General features: G+C 38.8%; 1 protein-coding gene across 2 annotated transcripts in view; it reads left to right on the forward strand.

Moving 5' to 3' along the window:
- LOC117403425 (N-lysine methyltransferase SMYD2-like) overlaps positions 1-19127 on the forward strand; it is a 49331-nt gene that overhangs the window by 11505 nt on the left and 18699 nt on the right. Inside the window, exons 3-8 of one of the 2 annotated variants that reach the window (XM_034005565.3) lie at positions 4173-4283; positions 5787-5954; positions 11045-11105; positions 13861-13985; positions 17334-17401; positions 18244-18346. In XM_034005565.3, the coding sequence (XP_033861456.3) occupies positions 4173-4283; positions 5787-5954; positions 11045-11105; positions 13861-13985; positions 17334-17401; positions 18244-18346 (636 nt within the window). The remainder of the gene's footprint in view (positions 1-4172; positions 4284-5786; positions 5955-11044; positions 11106-13860; positions 13986-17333; positions 17402-18243; positions 18347-19127) is intronic. The other variant, XM_034005566.3, reaches the window with a different exon arrangement.

Raw genomic sequence — 19127 nt, forward strand, 5'->3', positions numbered from 1 at the left:
ATTATAGAGGGATATGCATTCTCCATTGCTTGTACTCTGGCCATTGAATAACCAAGAAATTTGGAGAACTGCTCATGCAATTTTTTAAAAAATATATTTTGTTGGGACATTTATTGATTGTCAGAATCTAGGTTCCAGTAACCTACCCCTACATGAGTTTTAGCTTGTTACAAGAAGTTTTTTCCATATAGTGTTAATGTAAATAGCTTCAGATTACATTCTCTTAGTCTTTTTTTTTACTGCCTTCTTACCATGTTATGATGTTTGCAATCCTACAGTGTGGTTCTAATGCAGTTAGTCATTTGTATTTAGTTTGTATTATTTGATGTCTATATTAAGGTGCTTTGACTAAGCTCAGGATCTGCTCTTCAGTTATTGTTGCCTGTCAAAAACAAATGTAACGTAGGCTTGATCGGTCAAAGTGTCTTTATAGAAGTAAGAGCCAGTACTACTTTAAATACTTTAGCTGATGTTGCCAAGTTACCGTACATATCCGGCATGGAAATAAGTATCCAATTACATAACAGATTGCTCCATTCCTGGTTTTACCATGAGTTTAATAACACCCCTGCCCTTGTTACCTATACACCGTGGATAAACAAGATCGTATTAATACCTGGAATGGGTAAATCTGCTATGCAATAGGAGTCTTATTTATATCCCTGCATCATATAGTATGTTAGGACAGGCGACAAAACACAAAGCAGGGTTAGAAACTCACGCTCGCCTGAGGCGAATTAAATCTTATGAGGACTAGTTGATGTCTGTGTCTCGGTAGTCCTCTGGGCGAGTACTTAAAACAGATGTACACATACACTCTCACATTCAGTCTTGCGTTAAAAAATTGCAGGGAAGTCAATTTTCTAACTGGGTGCAGCAATGGTGAATAAGCATTCACAAATAATGCTTAGAAAACAGGGTTTGACATTAACCATGGCCCGGCGGCCCGGGGCCAGTAGAGATCGCAGTTTGACCTGTAGTTATGAAGCACCGCAGGCCCGACTGGGCCGGTTACATTTAACTAGTATAATATATCTATACATGGCTTCCATTTCATGAATCCAGGAAAATGGGCCCGTGCCAAAAAGCTGAAAACTAATTTACAAACCATTATTTAAAATGAGTGATAGGGCGTGGAGTAGTGGCTAGGGCTCTGGACTCTTGACCGGAGGGTCGTGGGTTCAGTCCCAGGTTGGGGGCACTGCTGCTGTACCCTTGAGCAAGGTACTTTACCTAGATTGCTCCAGTAAAAACCCAACTGTATAAATGGGTAATTTGTATGTTAAAAAAAAAAAAGTGATATCTGTATAATGTATAATGTGTATAATGAGAAATAACGTGATGAATTGTAAGTCGCCCTGGATAAGGGTGACTGCTAAGAAATAAATAATAATAAAAATAATAATAAAAACATAACTACGAGCTAATCCTAACTTTCCTGCCACACGTCATATTTGTTGTACAGTAAGAATCTGAGACTACGGAACAAAGTGCTGTGATGGTTAACATTTAGTATGTCTTTATATTCATCATAACATTGAATTACCTTTCTAATTTCAATGTTACCCAAGTTTGGATTACTTCTTTTAGCACTTGCTATATACATTATTTTATTTCATTTCACACATTCAGTTCGTCGGTGCCATGCTCCCGCAAGCTGTTTCACGACTTCTGTCATTACAGCGGAACTCCTGCAGGGATCTGTTAACATTAGCTAAAAACAAGGCAATCAAATTGGCAACATTTTCAAACAGAATACGATTACTGTAGAATGTTGCTATTACAAGCATTGCATAATTAATTAGGGTCCTTAACTTTTAATATGCAAATAACAACGGGTTTAAGACTGACGTAACACTTGTTAAGCATCAGCATTAAAAAATAAATAAAAGAAAGACGTGTTTGCTTCTAATAGTAGCTAATGTATAAGATTTTTTTTGTGTACACGACCACACTGACCCATCCCTAATTAGGATTATTATAATTCAGTTTTAGCGTTGCTGTGACCATATGGTAACAGCTCGGTTGCGGGTTTGCTTGTGAAAAAATGAGTAATTTGTACACATACATTTTCAAATCTTGAATACAGCATTTTCATTTTCTGACAAGCACACAAATGTGGACATGTCAAATGGCTGAAGTAACATATTGAAAGGCTTGTTTTGCCACTTTCTTTTGAGACGTGGGGTCTCTTTGGTTGCCATACACAGTTAGAAACATACTGAAAATAAAAACCATCATGAAAAATATATAAATATATTGGGCCAGATAAAATTGCATTTGGGCCAGTAAAAACAGTAGCTCAGTGGCCCAATGGGCCAGTAGTTAAAAATCTAAACGTAGAGCCCTGGAAAACAGTCACTCGGAACTGAAACCTGCCTTCATCTACCCTGCAATGCAACCCCATTTACTGACGTTTACGTTTGTGTTCTCCCTCTGCGCGGGATACGAAGTTTATCGTTTGAATTTACTGAAACACATTGCGTCTTTTGAAGTAAGTGTAAAGTCATTTTACAAAAATGTGGAGATTTATAATAGGTTAAATTACTTACTTAAAAACACACTCTTCTTATACCAATACAGTACTGGTGAGCGATAATCAGTTCATTTGAAAACCAGGCTTTAATCACCGATAATAGGTGCACAGGCGGTGATTCCGTGAGCGCTCCGGGGCTCAAGCACCAATGGGGGAAAATAAGGTCCTGCATCGTGCAAATAAATCGCCTGTTCTGTCAATATATAGTGTGGATGCTTCACAAGCAGAACTGTTATAGCAGCATTTAAAAAATATAAAATCAATTTATACAAAGTCTCCCAGCTTTCTTGAAAAGATCTGCTTTTCCCTCAGTTATCTTTTGTATTTGTTATGCTCTCATTAGTATCTATAGTAGAATTTTCTGGCAGATTCTACTGTACTTGCTGAGTGGTTTTCTCCTATTGCTAATTTAAAAAAAAATAGCTACCTAACAGTTTCAACCCGAGGGCTACAGTGAAACATCTTTAAATTGGGACTTTAGTGAAGACTGCATGTGTACGTGAGTACATTAAATATTGTAGTAATTCATAGCCAGCCAGCATTTTTATAAATAGCAACACATGTAATGTACAATAAAATAAACATTTTAATTGTGTTCGGTGTCAATTTCAGGCGGAGCTTTGTGGTCGGCGAGGTGACACAGCTGAGAGAATTTTTTTCCTCTGTCATCCCGTCGGGTGCTGTCAGAGTCAGTTTCTCAGCACACAGTACAGTAGTCGCTCAGTAACGAGGTGCAAACAGGTGATTGGTCGATCTGTATGAGCGTTTACGAAGGTGCTTTTAAAAAAAAAATTTAAATCTAAATTTATAATAGTGTTTTATTTTTTAGCAAAATAAAATCTAAGCCTATTTTTAGGGACCTCAACTGTTGTTGATTACAACTTAGGCACTTCACATAAGGACTAGTAAGTTTCAAAAGGTACTAGTCCTTTGGACTAGTAGCACAATATTGTTAGTTTCTAACCCTGCAAAGTAGTCCAGTGAGTGGTTTCTGTTGGTGGCCTGTTTTATAGAGTTTTTTGTGATCGCCAAATGGCAACAGTTGTTAACCCAACATGTTAACCAAAAATGGTGGGGCCAGGTGTCCTTCAAAAATTGTTAAAATAAAATAAGTCTTTCTGGAGTTTCTTTACCCAGGAAGATTCATGAGACAAGAATGTTTACAAGAATTTGCAACACATCATTCTACAATACAGTAAAATCGGTCAGATTACAAAAAAAAAAAAAAAAAATTCCACATATACTAACCACGTTCTTGATACTTGTTAGTAAAAATAAAATAATTTTTATACTTGTAGTAAAAACAATTCTGAGGGCATTTTTTTTGATTGCTCTACATACTTTTTAATGCTCTTACTCAGGTCTCAGTGTTTAGTATTGCATCTGAAAAATGACTGAAAGATCAGGCCTCAGCTTTGGTGTTGTTTTTTCACTTAACATATCAAGCTGGATATGCTCAAATATATTACAACACTGATAACCATTATCAGTAAAGATTTGTCTTACTGTATGTATAAAGAAAACTATCAAGACTGCTGACAATTACATCATGTGGACTTGAATTGTCCAAAAATCACAATCTGTTATTTTCCTAGCCGAATAAATTGTTTTTATTAGATTTGTTTTTCTTTTGCAGAGAGGAGACTGGCCGATGCACAAGTTAGAATGTTCATCCATGTGCATTTTCAAGGAGAATTGGGATCCCTCAGAGACTGTTCGGCTTACAGCCAGAATCATTGCCAAGCAGGTGAGAGGAGAAGGGGGGAGGGGAAGTGTTGAGACAGCTGCCAACAATACTCCCCAGCAGTCATGGACACAATGGAGGAGGCTGACTGACAGTTTGAGAAAATGACACCTTTCTTTGTGCCGTTTCAAAGACAATTTTTTTATTTCAAAAGGGGCCAGGATTAATTTTCTCATTGCAAGAGGAATCGAGTGAAGAAGTTTAGGAATGTTTTATTTATTTATCTATTTTTTTCAGTGGTCCAAGTAGACAACAGACAGCTATATGTAGGCCCCATTAGTCATTTGGTTTTGAACACTGACAAGAGCACATGAAATATTGCATCTGGTACGGGAGGCTGATAAACAGGTGCTGCTTAGGCTGTTTAAGAGCCAGCTACCCCCACCATCACTAGCTGACATACACTGACTCACAATAGTGCTTCAGCTATCCCTTGGGGAACTCCAACTACCAGGTTGGGTTCAGTAGCCAACCCTATTCCAATATATCATTGACTTCCTGGTAAATTTACTTCTGGTTTTGTCCAGTAGAAACTGGGCTAAGATCAATCAAATTTCTTTCTTATAGCCTCCTTTCATCGCACACTTTTTTTCTCTTTACAGTATTCTTAGGACTTGTTGAATGTTTTGAATTTTAATATGAACTCTCAAGTACACTAAAGCAATATTGCTCAGTATTTGTAAGATTAACACAAGAAAGGAATCCAAAATGATTTTGTACATACTGTACTGTATCTCGGTGTATGTAAGGGTTTTCAATTGTCTTGAATAAGTTCAACAAAGTCTTTATTCAGTTGTTTCACAGAGTAGTTTTATTTCATAAAGCAGAAGTCTTCACAGCATTACAGTGCAATGAAACAAAGCACTGGAGAACTCTCCAACGGCACTGAGGATCACAAAGGGTCTTCCCAAAGCAGTTTATTGTTATACAGGCAATAAACAATCATTCATTAACATATAGCCTATTACACACCACTAACATCCCAGACGTACCCAATAATAGCTAACTGATTACCATACTAGTGTCTAAACAGAAAACATTCTGTCTTACTTTGTATGATGAACTCCACACGCAGAGTGAACTCCCAGTCTCCATGTTGCTTGGGTCAGTTAATGTCCCTCCTCCATAACCCCCCCCCCTTCCTGGAGTATTATTGTCCAAATTTCTCTTGTGTATGCTTGGGTAAGGACTTGGTATAGTATTGGCATTTATGTACTTGCGTTTCTTTTTTCTTTTTTTTCTAAGTTATTATAGTAAGGGGGATTATATACTATATTTTCTTCTTTCCTTTTCTTCTTTCTAGCATTTGCTAGTTGTTCTCCCTGTGGCTATCAGTGTTTTTCACACACATGCCTTCTGTGTGTTCACTGTGTGGTTCTCCTCTTTTCACCATCTTGTGGTAGAGAGTTTTGTCTAATGTGTGTTGACATGTCGGACACACCAACACAAAAAGGAAAGGCTCCTTCACGCCCGGTTTTGTGTTCTGATCTTGCTCTTCATCTTCAGCAAAAACAACAACTAAAAGACCAAGTAGTTCCAGAGACCACCAGAGCTCCACCTTGTCTGCCCCGAGGAAGAGAACTAGTAAATCAACAAGAAAAAGATGCACCGGCTAAAACAGCGGCAGCCATTACCAAGATTCCAACCGAGGTGACCCAGTCGACTACTTCACAGGTATTACTGCCCCTGGTAACTAAGGATATTTTTTTTCAGTGGCTGCAGGAGTTTTAGAACTCAAGGCAGTCTGTACCTCTATAGCCGGTAGCCCCGCTGGCTGCTACGGGTACCGCAACAACTTGGAGTACACAAGAGCAATACTACTTTGCTGACACACACAGCATGGGAGACGATGACTTCATAGATTCTGCCCCTGACAATGACGTTTCAGTGGCTGTAGAGGGTACTTCACCGGTATATACTAATGCAGAGGCAGTTTTGAGAAGGATGTCTTCCTCTCTCAAAGCTAATACCCTGACTTAAGGAGGGCAGTTTCCAGAGCATTATAAATGCATAGGATAGAAAGGCCTTTGAAGGTTCTCCCTTCCATGAGGCAGTCTGGAGGCCTGTTGAGGCTTTATAGAAAAAAACCTGCACGTGCTGCATCATATCTACATAGAGTAAGTACATTCTACAGGGTACCCACTGGCCACAAAGATCATAATTTTAATAAGCCTAAAATAGATATTATCATGGCTGCACCAGCCACCCGTGCATCCTCCAGATCCCTGATACATTCTTGGAGAATGGCTACTCTGCTTCCACTTGCGCATGAATAACTATAAAATACATGCTGTCAAATATCAACATAAGCTATGGAGCCAGATGCCTGCTTCCCTACAGACCCCTACCCCAGAGAACATCGAACTGGCTATGCAGCTTGCAGAAGAAGGAAAAAATGCTGCAAAGATCCAGCTGCAGGCAGCATGTGATGGCATTGACAACAATGTTAGGGCTGTAGCAAATGTTGTCTCTGTGAGCCGGTTCTGCAGTCATTGATGCACCCTATTTCCAGCTTTTCAGTGACAGGATTGTCTGCAGGCCTAATCCTCAATTTCTGCCAAAGGTGGTAACACAGTTCCATCTGTATCAGATTATAACTTTTCCTGTTTTTTTTTTTTTTTTTCCTGAAAACCAGATAAATCAGAAGCCAGACAACACTTAATTGATATCCAAAGAGCACTGCATTTCTATATTCATAGGACTATCAAAAAAAGACCATCAGGACAGCTTTTTGTGTCTTTTACCACACAAGCTCAAGGCAAACCTGTCTCTAAACCGACAATCTCAAGGTGGATTACATCTTGCATTGGGTTTTGTTATAACCTGGACAAGAAACCGGCTCCAGGACCTGTAAAACCCTGCTCAGTAAGAGGGGTAGCTACTGCATGAGCACAATTAAAATCTGTCCCAATTCAAGACATCTGCAGTGCACCTACTTGGGCGTCTTTCGAGAGTTCACTCGGTGTGTGGAGTTCATCGTATGTTAACCTATTGTATTGATAGGCTCCTCCCTATCCTTTGATCTTCTATAATCAAATCAATCAAATCTACTTCCTATTTAAAACATTAGTCACACTGTACACTTCCGTCTTGTGTTTTTTTGTTTTGGTGAACCTAAGCGGATTTCAAGACCCCAGCAAAAAAATGTCTTCAGGGGAAGAAATAAAACCACATAATTTACCTCAGATCTCCTCCTTGGATTCAGAGGTTTTCGAAGATCAATTCATGTCTATATCGGAGCACTCTCCGACATCTTCAACCGTCTCGGTGACATTATTATTATTTGTTTATTTAGCAGACGCCTTTATCCAAGGCGACTTACAGAGACTAGGGTGTGTGAACTATGCAATAGCTGCAGAATCACTTACAACTACGTCTCACCCGAAAGACGGAGCACAAGGAGGTTAAGTGACTTACTCAGGGTCACACAATGAGTCAGTGGCTGAGATGGGATTTGAACCGGGGACCTCCTGGTTACAAGCCCATTTCTTTAACCACTGGACCACACAGCCTCCTACGAACAGGTGCCTCCCGAGCAGGACAGCATACCACTACCCACCGTCCAAGAAGTCAATCCCCGTCGATCAAAGCAGCTCCGGGCCCAGGATACACCTCCAGAGTGACTGTACTTTAAGGACTTGACTCAACAAACTCATAAAGATCCTCCTCAAAAACAGCAGCGCGATTCCAGCAGTGAGCAATCAGGAATCCCTTTTCATTTTCTACTGTGAATCCATCTCCGTAAAACCTATATTTCCACCGAAGTAAACTTCCCAGCCGCGCTCAGATCAGACAGCAGACAGACCATCTCAGAGCAAGCGATTCCAGCTGCCAGCACATCACATCAGGAAGCAGCCGCTCCAGCCAGCGGAAACGCAACGGGAACATTCTCGCATTCTCAATGAAATAAAAGCATTCATGCAACCATTCACGGATACCTTATCAGTCAATACCAGAATTAGCAACTTGGATAAACGGGTGTCCAACATCGAGCAAGGAAAGCAAGGTTCCGCAGTTACAGTGATTTCCTTCATTCCTGCAATAAACCCAGCTACTTCTGCTCTAGCTACAGTCATTTCCGGCGTGATACCAAAGCCAGTCCCTACAGTCGAGTCTCCGATGTACAACCTTGCAACTGCCACAGCATATGGTTCCGGCGTCTCAATCACTGCCCGTCGTCACTCAATATCCCCGCAGATTCGGCGAAACATAATAGAAGGGAAGGACGTCAACCTGGTTTCACTGTTGATGGCTACATCTGAGCTTTTGGACCATAGAGTAGTGGATTGTGGAGATCTTTGTCACGCTGAAATCCAGAGACCCCAGATTACAGAAGAATCTAACTCTGGGAGAATTCATCCTTGCCTTCGCTATTTATAGAGATGTGCTATGTTCAGTATATCCAAACCACAGACAAGAACTATATAGTAGAGCTGTCTGTCAGATATGGAGGGACCATGTTCTTTGATTACCATAAATCAATTTCAGCTAAAGCAGCAGCTATTTTGGCTTCAGATAATCGCATCATTGACTGGGCACAACCTGATCTAGACCTATTCAATAGGATTTTCAGTGGTCTCAGAGCCAACGCATACAGAGTCTGCGGTTCTACCTGCCACTCAACCTCTCTCTGCCCGAAAGCTGCAATAGCGTAAACCTCCACATCAACATCCTGCATCACTCCTCGTTTCTCTAACAGAATCTCGATCCCCAACTCCATTCATTCTTCTGCCCCACCCGAGCAATCTACAAGAGAAGACAGATTGGGGAGAAGAATCAGATATGCAGGAGGAAGGCAAATATGTAATAATGTCAACCCCGGTATATGCTCATTCAGACAATGCAATAATATTCATATCTGCAGTTTTTGCGGGGATACTCATTCCAAAATTGTATGCCCAATAGCTCCAAAGTGACTCTTTTCAACACTTAAAGTTTCCACTCCCATATATATACACATTTTAAAACAAAAACTTCATAATCACCCAGACAAGATCTTTGTCAACTATTTAATCAACGGACTAGAGAATGTTTTTTCAACCGGACTCGGTCAAATCCCCCCCTCCTCCTTTCAAAGCAAAAACCTCCATTCTGCTATGCAAGAACCAAAGACTGTGCAGTCTCTCATTTAAAAAGGGATCGAAAAAGGATTTATGGCCAGCCTGTTTGCAGCTCCCCCATTTCCAATCTACAGGATTAACCTTATCGGCATCGCCACTCTGAAAATGTCAGGAAAAAAGCGTCATAGATTTATCAGCATCACAGGGATCAGTTTTCTCTACAATACATTACCATAAGGGATGCAATTCATTCAATTAAATTAGCAGGTTGTGGTTCTTGGTTAGTGTTCGGGATATGCTGGGAAGAAAAATATTATTTTTCTACACAGTTAACTTTTGGCTGCCGCAGCAACCCAAAAATATTTGATACGCTTTCAGAAGTGTTATGCTGGATACTTCTCAATGCATACCATATTCCATTCTTGCTCCACCTACTCGATGATTTTCTTTTGATCTCTCCTCCCTCAGATCCACCAGCAGAAGCGATCACCAGTCTCAGAAGTTTAATTTCAGAAATTGGCGTCCCGCTTTCAGAGGAAAAAACGATCGACCCCCTTCATTCACTGGAATTTCTAGGAATCATACTGGCCACAGAAAAGTTTGAAGCCAGCCTTCCCGTATCTATACTCGATTGTATTCGTTCCCTTATTCAGTATTTTCAAATCAGTAAAACTATCGGGAAACACGCTCTGCTCTCTTAGCTGGGACATTTCAGTTTTGCAATTTAGCATTATCCCCCAGGGACGGACATTTATCAAGATTACTCGCTCTGTCATCAACAGCAAAAAACTTGGACTCCTACATCAATATTTCATATTTTTTTTCCTTTTACTGTTGGGTTTGATTTGGAAATTTGGACAATGATACACCAGGAAGGGGGCGGGGGTTATGGAGGAGGGACATTAATGGCACCAAAAAAGGATTAATATCAAGGATTCTCTACGAAAAAAACGTATTACAGGTAATCTTACCCTAAAATCGGTTCTAACAAGTTTCCTTTTATGAGGTCCTTAAACATATTGGAATGTGTTTTATAACTTTATGGAGAGGCTCTTGGAAAGTGCTTTTAGAACTTTATGACGTCATATAAACTCCCCCACTCGCAGGCTGCTGCAGAATGGCACACAGGGACTCATGTAAACTGTGAGAGGAAATTTACCAACTATACATAACAGTTTCACCTACAGTGTACCCAAGACTGGTTCTGCCCTCATAACATAATTGTAGAGCTGCGGTCAACTTGGTATCCCTGTTTAATCAACGACAAGCCTTTTGTGCAAAGCTAGACAGTTGTGACACAGTGTCTAACCTTGTTGCTGTTTTGGTCTGCCAACTACTATGTGCTACAGATTGAGCCAAACTCATCTTATTGCCATCTATATCTCCCTATAGTAGATAGATTTAAACCGATTAAGAAAACCACAAAGCGCTATTTCTGAATTGCATTTAACAATTGTTACTGTCTAATGTGTATACAAGAGGAAAATTACATTGAAAGGCTTACTTAATATCTTGGATTGAGTACACAATGTAAAAGCATTTCATTGATACAGTTTAAAGGATTAAAGAAATATCTGTAAGTAAATTAACAGGATTATGTCTCATGTGCTTAACATGTTGCTGGGAAAGAAATTGGAGTTTACTTTTTTCTATGGTCTTTGCTAAGCTTTTACGTTTTACTTTTTCCTTTTCTTTTCGTGGCAGAAAACACAGACGGAAAAAACTGCAGCAGAGAAACTTTTAACAGTGTCAGAGTTTGAATCACGTAAGTATTCTAATAAATGTTTTTAGCCCGTGGAGGGTGACAGGCTGGCCTGGGGGGTTGTCTGTACTGCAGGATAGTTATTAGCATAGCACATTGTTTGACTTTCCACGGGGTGTTTAGAAGGCACTTTTGAAACATGTTAGTGTTTTGGCTTTCGCAACTATAGTGCCAGAAAATGTGTCAGTGAGTTTATTATGCAATAAAAAAAACAAATACAAAAACAGTGTTTTTAATTACAAAAATACCAAACTTACAGTACGTAGTTAAGTATCAAGTAATTTGTATTTAAATGATTATTTAGCTAACTAAATAGTTTAATAAATCTTACATGTTATGCACTTCCATTCATTCTATAGGTCACAAATGTGCAGTTTTGTAGAAAACATCCCTTTTTATTTTACAACATGATCTTGTACTACACTAGCTGAATGATATCTCTGTTTGCAAGCATGCTTTCGGATAGTGTTGCACTTCCTTGGCCATTTCCCCTGTCAACTGCCATACTTGCAGCCAGTAACATGCTTTGACCCTAAAGACACTTCTGAGATTAAATGACCTAGGAACTGCAAGTGTAACACAGTTTCTGGGAGTTAGGCAAAATGAAAATTGAACCTAATATAGTTCCAGATGTCATGTTTTAAAATGAAATCTTGCACATTTGAGACCTAGAGTATGTAGCTAATGGAAGTCCAAAGCAGGTATAATTTTTGGAATAATTTTTTTAGCTTCAACCACTTTAAAAGAGTTTAGTCATTCTGATAACTAAAATATGCGTAGTGCTTATTTTGTCTGTCAATTTTGTGTATTATTGGAACACTATAGTAGACCAAAATGGTATTACTACATCAGACTCTGTTTAAGTAATCCACTTCCACCCTCAGAATAAGAATTATCAGTTAAATGTTTAATCACCAATTTGAGAAGCGATTCTCCAGATGTATGCAAAAATGTTTACTCATCCTAGAGACGGGTGAGTGAACGGACAGACAGACGCTCCCATGTATCCCCATAATCTAATACGCTCAATAACTTGTACTAAATAATATGAACACCAAGTTTAATGGCAAATGGATAACTGGTTCTCCAGATATATGGAAACATGTGAAGTGTGACATGCATACATATGTCTCCAGTGAGAGATAATAAACAGATTTGACAGCAGTACTTTCTCTGTGCTGGCCAGACCAAATTGCACCTGGAAGAAAGACCTTGCCAGCTGACACTGAGGTGATATAAATGAATACAGATCACAAATGGAGTCTGTGTGCTGTTACACCAGTGAAGACTACCTTGGCAAGCTTGAAAGGGCATTTCTTTTAAAAAGCTTCAAAGGCAAATTACTAATACAGTAGTCTCCAGCTAAGAGAGCGCCCCTCGGGAAGCAAGCGAAGTGTTTTCTTACGCACAGTGTACTCTAAGACAGAGCTGACCACCAGACACAATATGAATCAATAAATATGTATTCTTGTCATGATGCACGTGCATCAACATATGAAACGAAATGAATAAGAGAAAAGCAATAGGTAACAGACAAACTAATGTTAGTAAACTGTCAAAATAAATGAACACAGCACCCCTACACACGTTAAATGCAGCATCAGCGCTACATGAATTATGAATACACGTACATGAGCAATATTCAAGACATGCACAACATTATTTAACAGAATGGTGAAGCAACTTATCAGAACGGGAAACACAAATTGCTCGGTCACTTATGTCTTTTTGTAGCAAGAGAAACAGCGGTGCTGTAGAGATGAGGTGCACTCATGGAAATCAGAATACAAAATGCATCAATGATATGATGGTGTTTCTTGAAAGATTGAATAAACCAATCAGTGTGCCTCAAGACACTCTCGCAATGACTGAATAAACCATTTTAATTTTCCGTAAGTTTGATGATAATGATGAGATCAGGTTAAACAGTACTGTATCAGTTTGAACGAATCTCTATCAGTGCCAAGAAAGTGTACTTTTAAATGAGAGGAAAGCTGAAGCGTTGCATTAGAATACTAAGCAGACTGCTGGTTACTTATATTCAATGTCAGTCACATACAGTTTATTTAAAAGACCAAGACAGGGGTTGAATGAGAAGATATCAGTCCCTCACATACAAGAACACTTGCAGGTGTAAGACACAGTTCAACTCCTTAATCCTAGATGTGCTCATTTTTTCATACGAATTCTGAGGGTTCCAAGGATACCTCAGCAGGTCTGGTTTGCAGAGTTTTAGTTGCTTACAATATCTATTGGTATGGGGAGGTTTCATTTTGAATGGCAGTTAAATTAAATATTGACATGTTATGTAACTAATAGGACTATTTTGTTAACAAACTGTACTTTGCACAAGGAAAGTATTCTTCAATATTATATTAGTTCCAAATAATATCTGGATTGTATTAATATTCCTAAAAGGGTTATTGCTAGCTGTCCCAGAATTGCTGTCATACATATCCTGTTTTTTATCCTGGATTACTTTCCCATGAAGGAAGAATCTGAGAAAAGGGCTTGGATAAGGACTTCATGTGAAGAAGAGTCGGGGACATTGTCCACATTTTATACTGAATGCTTACAATATTAAACAAAGCCACTTAATAAGCTAACAGATTTAACAAAGCACTAGTTTGTTATGCAAATCTGACACCTCATTGGGTGCTGTGACCACTCCTGACCAATTCTTGCATATGAAAAATACTATTACATAAGGGATATCATTGTATCCAGTACTGTCTAACACTTCTCCTGTTTTATTTAGATCTGGAGAAGCTGGATAATGAGAAGAGAGAGCTGATTCAGAGTGACATTGCTGCCCTCCATCACTTCTACTCCAAGCACTTGGAATACCCAGATAATGCAGCTCTGCTGGTGCTCTTTGCACAGGTACAGGGGATACTCTTTAGTTTCAGCTTTAAATGTTGAAACTAAGACTGTTTGATGTGGGTTAAGATCTGGCTCAGGTCACAAGCTGAATGAGTCTGGTGGTCTTCCCTTAGCCCCCAAGCCCAGTTCATATCATATAACCACCACACAGGACTGAATGGCAGGAGCAGGTTCAGGTTAGGATGAAAGTGTGCTAACTGAGCTACTGTTCAAGTAGAAGCTTTTATACATACAAATATAAATGAAGAATAAGAAATCAACAAATAGCATTACAGCACAAAGTTAAAAATAAATAAATAAAGATATACAGTTGTAGTCAAAAGTTTACATACCCCAATGGAAATTTTATAATTTCTAGAAATTTAACGAAAACAAAGAATTTTAGGAAAAATCTTTTGTAGCAAAAGTTTTTGCAATTTTTTTGCAAAAAACAATATTCATACCTTTTGATGTTATTTTGGTGCTAGAAATTTCAATGTGATAATGTAGAACCTAATTCTAGAAAAGCCTAGCAAATGCTGGATTTTAGGTGAGCATTCTTGGAGAGTATAAAAGGGTTGGGCATAGGATGATTGCTGTCATTACCAATAAGTCAATATGGGAAAAAGTAAAGAGCTATCTGAAGACCTTAGGCAGAAAATTATTTATTGTCACAAAGCTGGAGAAGGGTACAAGAAGATTTCCAAGCATTTGAGTATCCCAATTTCAACTATTGTTTCTATTATCAAGAAGTACAAGACTCATTATACTGTCACAACGCTCCCTCAGTCTGGAAGATTCTTTAAGGTTCTTTCACCAATAACAAGTAGAAGAATTGTGAGGAAGGTTAATAACAATCCGAGATTGACTGCCAAAGATATTCAAAGTGAATTGGCTGCAGGTAGGACTGGGGTTTCCATTTCTGTCATAGGTTGAGTATTGCATGGTGAAGTTCTCAATGTTCGCAGGCCAAGGAAAAAGCCACTCTTAGGAAAATATCACTAGGACAAGCGTTTAAAGTTTGCAAAACGGCATTTGAATGATGGATATGAGTTCTGGTCAAAGGTTTTGTGGAGTGATGAAACAAAAGTTGAGTCATGCTGATAGTCGTTACTTTTGAAGAAAGTCTGGTGAGGTGTACAAAGAAAAGAACACCATACCTACTGTCAAGCATGGAGGTGGTAATATCCTTCTATTGGGCTGTTTTTCCTCTAATGGCACAGGAAATGTAGTTCCAATACATGGTAAAATGGATTCCATAACATACCAAAAGATACTGGCCAATCATCTGAAACCCTCCACTACAAAACTTGGACGTTCCAACACAACAGTGATCCGAAGCACACATCAAAATCTACTTCAGAATGGTTAAAGAACAGTAAAGTCAAGGTTCTGGAATGGCCTAGTCAAAAAAGGCGGCTGTGCACAAGGGAACTAGAACAGTTTTGCGTTGAAGAATTGTAAAAAATCACTAAAGAATCAAAAGCTCATTGACAAATATCCTAATCATTTAAAAGAGGTTATTATTGCTAAAGGTGCCTCAACTAGCTATTTAATTTTTCTTGACAGGGTATGAATACTTTTGAATTGGCATTTTTGTAGTTTTGCAAAAAAAATGCTGAAATAAATAATTGTAGACATCTATTTTTTTCCCCATCCACAAAAGTAAAACTTTTTTACAAAAGATTTCTTATACTTATTTGTTTTTGACACATTTCTAGAAATTATAAATTTCCATTGGGGTATGTAAACTACAACTGTATGTATGTATATGTGTATGTATGTATGAGACATACATACAAACTGCATGAGATGACACCTCTTATACAATAAGAGACCCACTACACACAAGTGTGTATTACAGGCAGCCATCAACTTGTTGCATTAAAGTCTTGACTTTTAGTTTTCTCTGCTGTAGGCTGAAGAGAAATTCCAGGGAAGGGACCATTCCTGTCTTATCTGTTTCTCCCTCTTGTCTTTTGGGGTTGGGTTCACTCTAGGGGGGACTCAGCTGTGCTGACTGAATTGATGCCAGTTGCTATTTCAGACATGTCTTTTACCCATAAAAGGAAATGTTCTCCTCAAGAGAAACAGTTGGTGTTTAACCCCTCCTTAACCCTTGTGCAGCAGGATAGAGTTGTTAGACTATATAGAGCAGCCAGAACATCAGATGAGTATATTGGTAAAATAGATTAATTTAATGTACTTGATTCCAAGAGTTTGTCATTCACCAATCCACTCTGATAAATCTGTGTTGCCTCCCAAGAGCACCAGCTGTGGCGATATTGGGAGTGACATGTTATGTACTTCAGACAAAATATCAAACACTTTATTCCAAAAGGATTGTATTTTTTCACACATCCAAATCTTGTAAATAATCACCCTCTTTGTTCTCGCATCAAGAGCACGCATTAGGGTGGTTCTGAAATATCTTTCCACCCTTCATCATACAGACAAAATGCCTTAACTGTTAAAAAAACAAACAAAAAAAAAACACATAAATAAATAAAACGGAGAGAAACATTTTTTTTTATTATTTCTTTGGGTGTCAAATTTATTTTGATTTGGCGAAGACATGAAATTGTCTTTGTGTAAAATATCCTGGTAATGTATTATACAGTGATATGGTAAAGCTGCTCTGCACCCTTTACTTTGTATTTGCAGTTTTTGTAGAGTGTTTTATTTTGCTTTTGGTACATTCTAATGCATGTCCTCCGTGCGCTACCATCACTGGTAGTGTCACATGAGTTGAGACTGTGATGTATGAAATAAAACCTGCGTGTCAACCTCAGTCTGTCTCCTGTCAATCAGAGAAAGAACACACCCCTATTGTACCCTTTTACACGTGATTCGACCAATTATTTTAATCCTTGCCTTGAAAGGAAAAAGGCATTTGTTGGTCCTCCCTAGGGAGCTGATTTTTAAAAGGAAATTCAATTAGTTTTCTAATCATTTAGCCCAGTTGTTGGGATCCAAAGAACATTGGTTGTTAGCTTTAATGTTTAGAGAAGTGATCGTCTGTACTTATTTCTCTAGTGAGATGGAAAATGGAACAGCACATTTAAACTCCACCCATATTCCGTGTTTAAAATCGGTTGATATTCGGAATGGACTATTAGAATAAAATAAAACCATGAATTGCATAGCAGTTTTAGCTATTCCAGTTTTACCATCTGCCTAAATGGTCACACCTGAACAACCCATCAGCTGTTCGCACAGGAGATATTGAAGAACAGCACGTCTTCATTAGGAAGCAGCTGAACATCATGTCTACATTAGGATGCAGCTAGTGAGATACTGTGCAAATTTGAAAAAAAAAAAAAAAAAAACATTTTAATTTGCTCCTTATCCCCCCCCCCCCCCCCCCAGGTCAATTGCAATGGCTTTACAATAGAGGATGAAGAACTCTCCCATTTGGGCTCTGCTGTTTTCCCAGAGTAAGTTCAGATATTTTATTTCCCCCTAGCATTACAGTTTATTCCTAAAGTTTCACAAATTACAATTTGCATTAATGTTGCACTGCCTAATGTTACTGTATGTATGGTCAAATTAGTGCTAAGCAACACTTCAAGGTGAGCTCTTTTTTAGGTTTTAAAAAAACATTTCAACGCTGTTTTTTCTTATAAAAATATGGCATGGACAACTAATTTTGGTTAATAAAGGCTCTTATCTGGGGAAACCCTCAATGTTGTGTTTTTACAAAAGTATAATATGCTATGGCTTCATGCTTGTTAGAAATAAAAGGGCATTCTCAAAATAATATTTTCATTTATTCCTGAAAACCATTGCTACCTACCTTTTGTTGAAGAAATGTAAGGGATTTTGAATCCTCTCCCTTGGTATAAAAAGTAATTAAAAATCATGACACTTCTGCAGAAATGAATGTTCGCAAAGCTCCACCCTGGATATCTATCCTAATGCTGAGAATCACATTTATCAAAATGCCTCAGGGCTTTTGGATAAAACATTACTTTGAGAGTCTATAGTCAGGTAGTTGCTATTACATTAAAATAATAATATGAAGTATGCTTTTCATGTGAAAACATAATTTATAGGGTCTGCTAGAGGAGCACTTAACCTGCATTTTAAAACCCTTTATCTTTTCATGTTTCATCGTGACTGAAGCTTTTATGCATAATGTTGTTCTAAACCTAGGCACTCACAGAATCTTTTATCTTCTAATGGTGTTTGAAATTATCTTGTTTTCATTATGACTGAAGTTGCCCCTTGCTTCTGCTATAACCTACATGTGTTAATGACTAATTTCTCTGTGCTCTAGTGTTGCCCTGATGAACCACAGCTGTTGCCCCAATGTGATTGTCACTTACAAAGGGACCCTTGCAGAGGTCAGGGCTGTTCAGGAGATCAATGCTGGGGATGAGGTAAAAACCATCATTTTTGACCTACACTGTGGCCACTTTATTAGGAACTGTCTAAGCGCTTGGATGTGGCAGAGCCCTAAATCAGTGATGCAAATGATTTTGATCGTGTGATGTGACATGATCTTTACAGCATTATAAAGCACAATTGCAAACAGTCAACCAGAAATGAGGAAGGAGACATGATAGTGGGTGCATATCAAGCAGGTGCCACAGTAGCAAGATAAGTAATGTTGGTATTCTGCTTCAAGACGTCGGTCATCAGAGTGTATCGGCAATAGTAAAAAGATGGGAGAGTGGTCCCCAAGAGAGACAGCTGTGGCAAGGAGTTATGACTGACAGAGTGAAAAGACTATCTAATTAAGTCTGAAATATTTTACAGAATGGATTAACATGCCTCAAGACACGTTCCAGCACCTTGTGGAGTCCATGCCCTGTCACGTCAAGGCTGATCGGGGCAAACATTGGCCCAACCTGATATTAAGTACAGGTCCTAAAAAAGTGTCCAAGCAGTGTATCAACTGCTAAGTCTGTTTTTCCCTTCTGAGTGCAATTGCAAAGGGCAAATGTTCCCAATTTGAGTGACTTAACCACAAAAAAGACCTATACTCTTGGTATTTGGAACATGTGCAGGTAGTGGACAAGAAAATGGAAACACCAATGTAGTCACTTAATAGGGCGTTGGGCCACTATGGTATCCCGCTCTGTGGAGTTCTAAGGAGGCTGTGTGGTCCAGTGGTTAAAGAAAAGGGCTTGTAACCAGGAGGTCCCCGGTTCAAATCCC

This window comes from Acipenser ruthenus, chromosome 5 (assembly GCF_902713425.1).
Source record: "Acipenser ruthenus chromosome 5, fAciRut3.2 maternal haplotype, whole genome shotgun sequence".
In the NCBI taxonomy this organism is placed as follows: Eukaryota; Metazoa; Chordata; class Actinopteri; order Acipenseriformes; family Acipenseridae; genus Acipenser; species Acipenser ruthenus.